Genomic DNA, 11,338 nt, shown 5'->3' on the forward strand with positions numbered 1-11,338 from the left:
TTTTGGTGTTCAAGAGTCAACGCAACTTCATTTCTGCCCCATTCTATATACGTATCTGTATATCTCAACAGATGAAGCAATTTACAATGTCGAAGGTTGGTGACATGCTGCTATCAATCATTGATTCTTATCTATTTGGTTGCTTTTTATTTTGAATTCATCTGTTATCCACTTGGATCTTCACATACTGACGGTGAGAAGCCCGCTCTTCCTTTCTGTCTTGTCCATTGACACCAACAGCTAACCAAACACCCATGTGTGGCAGGAAGCTGGAGCTTCTTGAGAAAACCCAGTGCACCAGAGAAAAGTTCCTGAGCACTGTGGTGCAACATATACTGAAACATGCCATGAATACAGGAATGGTCATATTTTAATTATTGAGAACAACACTTACAATCTGAAGAGCGACCTACATTTCTTCGCTTTAAGTTTTGAGAAGGGCTGACACCTTCCTCCTTTTACCTAAAAATTGGAATTTACTGTTCCAGAAGAGAACGTGATTTATACTGTAGCTGGGAGATGATTGGATGTTAAAAGAAACATGATTCATCTCTTTTAGGTGCAACGTAGAGTGAAAATGTGTGAGAAATGAAACATGCCATTGTGTTACTTCAAAGTAATTTAATGGTTGCAACAAGGACAAGTTAAACACCATATCAAATAGATACATAGATCATTTTGACCAGCAAAACATTTGCCATCACATCAGTTCAGAGCAGAGGCACAGCTGTACAACAAAAACAAACATGGCCGCCGGCGTGATCTGTCCAGCTCTGCTGGGTTCTGTGCTCCGGTCTCTCAGATGCTGACCAGACTTTAAATGGCAGCGTTTCATGTTTCCGGCTGAGTCCCACACCAGCACCTCTGCCTCGGCGGAGCAACAGCTGGATGTGTACCTCACCCAGAGCGGCTGCGATGAATTCAGCACCCATTCAGAAACGTTCAGAGGAGGGTCTCTGGACTTTAATCTGGCTTTATGTTGGTGCTGATGCTGATGGTGATGGTTTCCACTGGTCGTCTCTTCCCTGCGTACCTGCTGCTGGTCAGGGCCAGACTGGGGCCTTGCTGGAGGCTCCTCCATGGGTGGAGGACTGTGGAATACTGTTAGATTACCTGCGCCTCTCTGCAGCTGGAGAGCAGCGAGCCCAGAGCGACCAATATCTGACACAACTAAAGACACGCTCCAGCTGGACTCGCCACAAACCGAAGAGCAGCTCGTCTGAACTCGTGCTGCAGAGCAGGACGGTGGGGAAGTGTCTGGATCCTGACGGGGGACAGAGAATGCTCAGCTATCTTGGATCAAGCATGAATAACTTTTGCGGTCAAAGATGCAAAAAAGATCAAACCATGAATCAATAAACATCGACTATTGCCTCCTATTCAGTAATTATGCAGAACTTTCGGTCGCTGCTTACCGGGGGAACCACAGTCAGGTAGGCCACTGCGTAATTTGAGTCCGGAGAATCGAGAGCCTGCACGTTGAAGGTGAGGGTGACGGAGGCTCCTGCTCCAGCTGTGGCGGGAGTGTGGAGGTCGACCTGGCCACGAAATGACCCTTGTGCTTCGACAGGAAATCTGACATTTATATGAAACATCAAAATGATTTCAGATGTTTTACGTGCCTCATTTTTTACCAGTTACATCGAGTTCTAAAAGCAGGCGTTACATAAATCTAACAGTGATCTGCCCACCAGCAAAGGATGATTAGAAACTTGTCTACTCTTCCTGTTTCTACCTGTGCGGTCCTCTGGTGCGAAGATATCCACAGTCATCATCGGCAGTCAAACTGAAGAGTCGGGCCGGCCCGTGGTTCAAGATCTTGAAGGTCACCGTTGTGCTGTGTCCAGGTACGAGGCGAGGGATGGTTAACACCTGGAGAGAGAAAGAGTGGACATGTCTGATAAATTTCAGTCAAACTCTCCTCCATAGTCTTGTTTTTATGTGTTTGTAGGATAAAATAACTAATAATGATCAATAATCAATAAAATAAATAAACAATTAATAAACTAACAAAAATGTCAGTGTTAGTGTTAGGAAATCAATACTAACACTGGCCCTGTTGCTTTTTAACACTATTAAAGTGTCCACTCTTTTAACAACCTGTTATTTTAACACTGGAGAATTTGCTGTGCTCCCATCTAAAAATCCACTGGAGTAAAAGTAAAAAAGTAGTTTAGCTTGACGGACGTCACTCCTCCATATAAAAAAGGACGAGTCATAAATCCAATAAACACAGGTTGTTTTTAGTCAACTTTCAGTTGAGATTTAGGAGGCTTATGGGGCAAACCTTCTTCAGACAATCTCATAAAGACATTTTCAAGCACAGTACATGGCACAAATTCAGCCTGTGTAACCTCAAGAGGGATTGCCAATGTAGCAAAGTGAAATACTTGGGTGATAATGTACTTGAGTGAAAGTAAAATTCTGTATTTCAAAAACTCCTCAAAAAATTAGTGTTAAAAAAACTCAATTACAGTAGTGTGAGTTAATGTAGTTCAATATTTACCACCTCCATCCATGCAAAACATAGAGTGTGTATTATTGTTGAATGGGTAACACATTTTTTCATTATCTCATTTGTTTATGTGTAAAACTGTACATGCTATAGGGATAAAAGATACATATATCAACTGTCTGAACAATAACAACATACAGTGTTTAATTCAAAGGAAACATCTCAGAAACCCGTCATCTTTAAAGCATATTTAATTGTTATTTGGTTAAAATTGTTAATATGTGAACATGATTTATGTCTGAATTAGTTTGCTATTTTTGGAGGAACAGAGAGCATTCTGGTCTGGCCCCATAACATGGTGTTCATTAAGAGTAAGACATAATCAGCACCTGTTTGAAACTCTGTGCTTCTTGATTATTAAAATCCAAGAGGCCCCTAAAATGAAAACTGATTGTTCCACCAGTGCGGCCAAAATGAAACTCTGGATGCTAAGGAGCGAAAAAGTTGAAAAAGGAACATTTATGCACATATGCAAGGTTTGCAGTTCAATTCCCTCTGCTGACAGGTGTCTTATTTTGCCCTTGACACCGGACTTCGTGGGTGAGGCACTGTGGCAGATCGCTGCTCCTGTGTGTAGTTCAGGTTAACTTTAATAAGATGGGTTAAACACAGAGGAGGGGATCAGTAAAGTATGATTTATTTCTATTTTCCAGTCATCCTTCCTGCTTTACTGTTTCCTTAACTCTTTACCACTTACCAGAAGTCTTACTCAAGGTTTTTTTTTTCAAATACCAAAATAAATACTGTTGTCTGTTGTTGCAGTGAATGGCAGCCTCGTTTTGCATTGCTGCTGTTGAGTACCTCTATCTGTACGTGGGTGGGCTGCACCATCTCTGCAGAAAGCCTCTCCAGCTTGTTTCCTCTGCTGTCCTGGCCTGTAAGTCGAACGCAGAAAGGAACTCTGGGAACAGGATCCACCAATCCCACGAGCTCTTCGGTGGAGTAAAACGATGAAGAGGAGGAGGAGGAGGAGGAGGAGGAGGAGGAATTCAGCTTGACCCGCTGAAGGCTCTCCCCTTCAGCTCCCAGCAGTGTTGCGTGGCTGAAAGTTGCCTCTTCCTGTGAAGCCAGGCCAGTGACAGCCAGCACCAGGAAGGCAGGCACACCTGAAATCCAGGAGGAAAAATGGCTTTCTCTGACTGTAGCTATGATTGATACTTCAGTTTTTTATATTTAAAAAAACATAATCAAACATCTGACCTGCCACAGGAGCACCCTCGACCCTGGCCAGTCCTGGGTGCGTCTCATTGGTAACAGTGGCAAAGTAATACAGGAAATCCACACTGCTGTCCCCTGGTGGTGCAGAGCAAAAGGACAGTTTGTTCCTCTGAATTCCGTTCATGCTTTGATCATCTCTTTCAGGAAAGTCTACACTTACACTTATATAGCGCTTTTACACTGCATTGACAGAGCCCAAAGCGCTTTACACTGCATTAACACCTCCACCCATTCACACACCAGTGGAGGCGGCTGCCATGCAAGGCGCTCAGTCCATCCACTGGGGGCAGTTCGGGGTTCAGTGTCTTGCCCAAGGACACTTCGACATGCAGACAGGGGGAGACAGGAATCGAACTAACAACATCCCGATTGCAAGACGACTGCTCTCCCCATTGAACCACAGCCACCCCAAGTCCTGCTAGGTTTTTTTTTTTATACCTATTGCATTGAAGGTGAGGTGTCCGTCGCTCTTGACTTGTAGTTTCCACTGACCAGGCTGTACTGGGGGCAGCAAGCTGATGCGGTACAGACCCTGGAAGTGCTGCAGCTCTGCAAGAGGCTCTTTAACTGTCTCATCCAACAGAGATTGCTTTTGGTCTGACCAGAAGGAGCAGATAAACATGTAGATATAGTGGAGAATCAATTTCAGCACGAAAAAAGTGGCAGAAGACAGAGTTTCAGCAATACTCTCATGGCAACAACTTCTTCCTGAAGTTAACTCTAATCAGCAGTTTATTTAGCAGGTGGCAGCTTCTAACCCGCATGCTGATGGGATCATCTCGAAGTGCATGATATGGTAAATACCTGAGGGATTAGTGAGGACACACTCTGTCATCGTGCCTGAGACATGCAGGGTCACATTTCTGACTGAAGTGTCAACTCTGAAGGAATGAAGAGACGTCGGTTCTTGGTCGCTTTCCACATGCAGAAGAGTCACCTGGACAGTTGAGAAAAAGAAACATGATAAATACAAATATAGTTATGGTGGAAAAGAGTGTTAACAGAGGGGTGCTGAGCAGCTAAAGACTGTATGCTATTCAAAGTGTCATTATTAGAAATGTGTCCTCAGGAATTTCGCAGAAAAAAAGACCTCCTACTGACGTTTCTTTCAGTAAAACTGTAGCTCATTAAATGACAAATTAAACTCAACCTGATCAATCAATAAAGCTTATTTGAATGATTTCAGCCATATTACATATTTTACATATTTTCATAAAAAAAAAAAAAAAAACCTTATTAAAAACAATGTCCAAAAAATGATCACAAGTAAATTGAAAAATGATTGTTATCTTGGTTTTATGAAAAGTAATGAAAAGTAATGATACATCTCAGTTAGAGATTCCTTTGAAGTGGTGGAGTTACTTGACTTGTTGCTTGTATTTTTGGTTTTCCATGTTTTCTGCTTCCTGATACACTCGTATTTCACGCTGCTCTGGTTTTAGTTTGTAGTTTTTGATGTCTGGATTTACATTCCCCGCCTGTGTGCAGTTCAGTGTCTCCTCACTCTGACCTTGTGTTCTTCTCTTTGCCCCTCCTCCTCAGCTGAGCTGACTGCTGTTGGTTGTGCCTCGTTTCTGTCTGTGTGTAAGTTGTGATCAGTCAGTTCGTCTGCTGTGCCTGTGATCCTTGTCGGTGTCCAATGTGTACAGCCTCACCTCTTTCATCAAAATGATTTTTACTTGCTTTATTTTCCTGGTCTTTTGTGTGAATCCTCTGCCCTGACATAAGTGACTGCAAATAGAAAGAGGCTTATTACTTGACAAACTAACTTACGTTTGATTTTGTCCCTCAGATAGACTTATGTTATTGTTAGTGAAGCAGTATCATTGCAGTGTTGCAGTAACTCTTAAGCTGAACTGTTTCTGGCACTGTGCTGGTCAATGATTCACTCATTAAGTTTTGCTGTAGTAACAATACTGACACAGAGAAACCTTTTTTATAATGTCTTCCTTCAAAGGAAAAGACTTGAGCAAAGGCCAGCAAAGAGAAGCAGTAGCAAAACACAAACATATACAAAGGAGTGGAGCGGCCTTTTGAAGGGTTTTTTTTTTGTGTGTGTACTTTTTAAACCCATTTTTATGGATGACAAATGTTAATCCACAGCAGCACCAGAACTGTGTCAAAGCTGTACCTTATCGGGAGCTGTGCTGTCCTCCACTATGCTAGAGACCCTGTGGATGTCGGAGTTGGTGGTGAAGATCGTGAGACCGCCTGATACGAAGGACAACGACGAGTAGAGTGAGAAGCGATTAGGGGAAGGAGCTTCTCTACTTCTCTTCCTCCTCCTCCTCTTCCTCCTTGCTGCTCTGCTCTCTGTTGTGTAGTTGGGGTCTTCAGTTAAGAGAAATGTCACCTGTGGGAAGTTGAGATCAGATCTGAGAAGTTGGAAGTGAAAAATGTGTAAATGTGTGCTTCCTCTGACAGTTTATTGGCATCAGAAGAGCACAGCATGAATGAAGATATTTTAAGTGCACGCAGAGCAGAACGAGATTGAATGTTTGCAAAATCAGTGTTTTTTTTTTTGTTTTTTTTTAATCGAATTCATTCAACCCACCTTGATCTGTTTTTCCAGGGCGAGGGCTCTAACCGCATCAAACAAATGTGCATCTTTGGGGGACGCGTCAGTGAACACAAAAATCTCAGACAGTGGTGGACTGTGAGTGAGAGCCAGCTACAAAATATGTGGGAAGAGAGCAGATTTATTACAGTGAATGGGACCGTGAACACGGTTGGACCTTTGCTCTGTGAGTGTTTCAGCATCAGAATGTACCTGAATGGCAGAGAGGCACATCTCAGGTTCATCCCCTCCTCCCAGGGCCAACAGGTCCTCCATGTGCTCCATAAACTGGTTTGGGTCTTCGGTCTCATACACGGGTCCAAACCCTGCAGAATACAGAAAAATTAATCATTATCCAAACACAAGCTCATTTCCAATTCTGTGCAAACTGCAAATAAAAACATGATGCAAAAACACTTGCAAATCTCTTCATATCACCATATTTCAGAACATTTCAGAACATCTATCTGTAAACCATACAAACCTAAACCTTTACTCTCGCTGAAGATCACAATGTCATCTGCAAAATAATGATATGTGGAAACTCCTGACTGCTGACTACATCTGTCAGTCAGTCCATGTCCACGTTAACCTCCCTTTATTTAATGCAGCAGTCAAAGAACATTAAAAGTAGAGATTTTACCCATATGAATGCTCAAAATGTAAATCTGAAACCTTCTGAAACAACACACTGGAATTGTTTCTGTATTGTTTTTATTTTAAAATAAAGAAGTTCACCTGAATTCCTCACCTGGATCGTGAAATGGTACAAGTAGAAAAGTTCCCGCCTGGCCGGAGCGTTTGGCCCGGCTCTGGATGATGGAGTGAGCACGGAGGCGGGCGGCGGTGATCTCCTCAAACATGCTGCCAGTAGTGTCCATGACAAACACCAGAGCAGGAATCTGTTTCACACTGAAGAGCCTGCAAAAGCAAGTTTCCTCAGATATTCAGTCCAAAACGCAATAATCTTTTTTTAGTTTTAAAAGTGAGACATTTTCTGACAGTTATTTTGTGTTGACCTGAGGAAGGCCTCGGGACCGACGGTGTCTCTGAGATCTCTCAGTACAGTCAGCGTTGCCTCGGTCGCCAAAGCAGCAGCTTCATTGTGAAGATAATGATGAGGGGAGAAGAAAGGTGAGGTGCTGTCTTTATTGATGCCTCCTTTCGCCCCTGTGTGGCGACTGCTGTCCAGAATGCCTCCATGACTGCATTTGCCTGAAATGTGTAAAAAGTTGCATTGTGGAAAGGAAAACTTTTTGAGTTCAAGTGTCATTTCTTTCTCACAAAATGTCATTTACACTGACACACCTGCAGGTTTTGGAGGAAAAGTGTTGGCGTAGCCTGTGGTGAGCAGCGGAGACTCTCCCTGCAGAACCGTCAGTTGTGGCAGAAGGTTGTTTCGGCAGGTAAGGCTGAAGCACTCCATACAGGTAGGAGTGTCTTCTGCGAGTGCGGAGAACAGGAGCTTAGCTTCATGTCAAGAACAGTACTGGTTCTGATTGATGTTTGCCAGAAACGCAACAAAAATGCTCAACATTCTGAACAGCAGTCTGACATATCAATGAGATCAGTCCATGTGCTTTACCATTTTGCAGTTGTCAAATGTGTGCATTTTGACACCAAAACAAACTCATGTGCCAAATTTTGAATCAATGTACTATATCTTATTAATTTATGTATCATTGGGAAGAAAGGAAAATTGAAATTTTTGAGGAATCCACCTGCTAATTTCCACAATACTGAAATAATTACAGTATCAGTTCAATGCAAGACAAGGAGTAAGTATCTACATTGTGCTCATATTTTACACATTACACTTTAACTTAAATCATCTTGTGTCTTTTTGGTCCACATTACAGTTGCCACAGAATCAACATCTCATATATCAAAATCATAAAGACATTGAATATCAATAAAACTACCATCTGTTTGGATTTTAAAATAGTAACACATAAACAGTTTAATCTGAGGCTTGAATACTAAGTGATCTCAACTAACAATGTCATTCATGATTTGAAATTGAAGAATGCCCAGGGAGAACATGCAAACTCCACACACGGAGGACCTTGACCTTCTCAATCCCAGGTGTTCTCGCTGTTGTAGGACAATATACTCGTCATTAGATCAGTTGTTGTGATGAACATAAATGGCCCTGTAGGTCAATCACAGATGTGAGTTACCATTGGCTACAGGGATGGCCGGCTCCTCTGGTGAAAGCAGGTGGAGGTAAATGGAGCGCCGGCCCATCTCAACCCAGTTGCTGTGGCTGTAGAAGTCCTGAGAACACAAAGCGGTGTAAAAGTTTTTGTGAGGACATTAAAAAAAACCTCTTGCCATTGCAGTTATTTCAATACTTGGAAGAGTTGTGGAGGAATTTAGTGAAGAAACCTAACTTTCAAAGCAAGTCATGATTTCTTTAAATATAGGTTTGCAAACCAAAAAAATATTAAATGTTTCATGAAAATTCAAAGCTGGCAGCAGCTGTACCTGGAGGGAATGAAATAGCTGTCCCAAGCTTTGACGGGCAGTTTGGTACTCTTTAGCTCTCACAGAGAGCACAGTCTGAGTCCAGAACTGCTGTAACATCACCGTGGCACTGTCAATTCGCTCCGAATCAAAATGGTAGATCGGGTCCAGCCGGGTGCTGCTCAGGAAATCCACGGCTGCATTGGATTTCGCCACTTCTCGCACAGCTCTCCAGAAGCCACGGCCCAATCTAGTCTGGGAGAGAACAAATGATGCAGTAATTCACTTAATACTGATCTCTTAATGACTACTTAATGATATTTTAAGTTTGGCAAGCATCCCCTTACCTCCTCCTCTGAAAGGTCTCTGTCATGGCCTTTGATGCCCTTCAGGGTCTCCAGGGTGGCATTAAGAATGGCCTGCTCTGTGATGGACTGGTGTGTGTGTGAATTCCAGGACAACAGCAACACTCGTGACCAAAAGTTCGGGAGGAAGCATGTGCACGGCAAGGCCAGGAAGAGAAGGCAAGCAGGAATAAACATGTGCACCTGCATTCCACTTCCTGCAAAGATTGTCCTTCCTTGTAACATTATGGCTCTGAGATATCATCAAATCCCATCTGTAAAATAAAAAAAGTGTTGTAGTCAGTTAGAACGCAAAATACATTTCAATAATTTCCCTTCACTGTTTGAGGGTCTTGATGAAAACATTGTTACATATCTGAGCATTTCTCGCTTCACTGCCAAATGACCCATGTTCTAATGGTCATCCATGTGTCCTCTTCTGCCGCCACCTGCCCCTTGCCACCACCCCCTATGTGTCTGCTCAGATTCTTCCCCGCCCCGTCACTACAGAGGCTCCTATTGTTCTTTCTAATCTTTATTCAGATACAATACTTTGGGAATGTTCTCACACACTGTTGTTTTTTTTTTCCTCACAGGGGAGTGACTAAAACAATGCATGAGGCCTACTGTTCCCTCTATTCTGCCAGCCCCCATTCAGCCAATGGGTTTCAAATGACTCCTAAACGATGTCTCTCGATTTCCTTCACTCTCCTGGAGAGATGCACTGTTCGATCCTCGACTGACGATTGTAAGATACAAGTTTCTGTTCTGTGATGACAACTTTTTGTACTATTTTTCTCTTTAAGCCAAACATTTCAGTTGTTTTGCTCACGAATTTAACCAAAAGAACCTCAAACACAACTCTTCCTGTTGTCACAGAGCGTTGCTGTCTGAAATTTGAACATGAAAAGAATCATTGCATCATTGAAGGAATCAGTGCACAGCACTGCATGCTACTTTTAACTGAAATTAACCTGCAATTGCAAAAAAAACCTCTAGAAAAGGTGCTTACCTTTGTCCGAGCAGAGATGTCTCAGCGCAGATAGAAAGTACTCATGTGACAGCACAAGTGTTCCGCTTTCACCACAAACTGTCAGCACAAGTGTCGACTCCTCCAGTATCGCTGCATGTCTCGCTGCGCAACGAGGTTATTGAGTCTTCTTGTCGATCTGTCCTTGAGCTTTTGTCTCAGACGGACTCCTTACAAAATATCAACAAAATACCACTGGGACAGGCACTTGGTGGATCTGGGATGAGACTGGAGTTGGCATTGCGTGCTCTTGAGTTGCTCTTCTCATGCTGAGGAATGGGGGGCTGATCAAGGCCTCTCGTCTTAGGTCCCCGACAGCCCCTCGCCCCTCCCTACCACCCCCATTATTGCACGGTGCATTGATTCATCACAATAGGGCCGCATATATTACTGGACAGGGTGTTCAGCTTAGGCCTACCCCACCCCACCCCCTGCCCTCCATCCATCACTCTCTCTTTTCCTCACAAAACCAAAAGAAAGTTTTGCTCCTTCCTCTCTCTCCATAGGCACCCAGACGTCTAACGGCACAGCAGAGAGTGGTATCAGTTGCTAGCCAACGGCAGGGTCAGTGTCGAACTTCACTTTATGAGAGACAGTGTGGTAAAAGGAACAAGTTGAAATTTTTCTCAGCTTTGGCGCTGTGCTGTTTGTTTCAGGAACATCGCTGTTTGCTGCCCATTCAATGACTGATTAAAATGCTTCACCTTTTGCTATAACAATAAATAACAATTTATTTTAGGAGGATACTTGTGTGTGTTCGCTTCAGGTGTTCAAGCCATAAAACAACCACAGTGAGGTTATGGTAAGCTGCATAGCAATACAGAGAGGAAGAAGAAAATAGAACTAGAAGAACCACACTGATAGCAGGTGACTGTAATACAAGGGGGGAAGTCAAAGTGTGATTCTGGTAAGTCTGGCAGTTTACAGTAAAATGGCTGTGAGTGAAGTTAAAAGTTCATCGTCATCTGCTGTAACAGAAAACTTGTTTTTCTGCAAACTGTGGTTTAACTAGTCTGGTTTAATTCTGGTCTAATGCTTTATCACGTCCGTCACATCAATCGCTGTTTGTGTACTGAGTTACCAGACACAAAAACACACTTGTTTTCACAACCCACAGTTGGAGATTTAACTAGTCACATTATGCAGGTCTTCTGTTGTTGCTGCTGTGAACATAACTCTCAAACTTCAGCAGACAGTGCAAGGACATG

General features: G+C 43.0%; 1 protein-coding gene across 2 annotated transcripts; it reads right to left on the reverse strand.

The window, feature by feature from the left end:
- Window positions 1-643: 643 nt before the first annotated feature.
- vwa7 (von Willebrand factor A domain containing 7) lies at window positions 644-10,369 on the reverse strand. 2 transcript variants are annotated; one of them, XM_030109450.1, is made up of 17 exons: window positions 10,113-10,369; window positions 9,104-9,375; window positions 8,778-9,011; window positions 8,471-8,567; window positions 7,599-7,733; window positions 7,310-7,505; window positions 7,042-7,211; window positions 6,504-6,616; window positions 6,288-6,404; window positions 5,865-6,086; window positions 4,538-4,670; window positions 4,172-4,330; window positions 3,716-3,808; window positions 3,317-3,621; window positions 1,736-1,872; window positions 1,416-1,575; window positions 644-1,264 (listed from the first exon to the last, which is right to left on the reverse strand). In XM_030109450.1, the coding sequence occupies exons 2-17, from the start codon at window positions 9,344-9,346 to the stop codon at window positions 701-703; spliced, it is 3,078 nt and encodes a 1,025-aa protein (XP_029965310.1). In that variant the 5' UTR covers window positions 9,347-9,375; window positions 10,113-10,369; the 3' UTR covers window positions 644-700. The 2 variants fall into 2 exon arrangements, with proteins under 2 accessions (XP_029965310.1, XP_029965311.1); XM_030109451.1 differs by lacking the exon at window positions 10,113-10,369 and having other exon boundaries at window positions 8,778-9,006; window positions 9,104-9,262.
- Window positions 10,370-11,338: the final 969 nt, after the last annotated feature.

This window comes from Salarias fasciatus, chromosome 14, assembly GCF_902148845.1.
Source record: "Salarias fasciatus chromosome 14, fSalaFa1.1, whole genome shotgun sequence".
NCBI lineage: Eukaryota > Metazoa > Chordata > Actinopteri > Blenniiformes > Blenniidae > Salarias > Salarias fasciatus.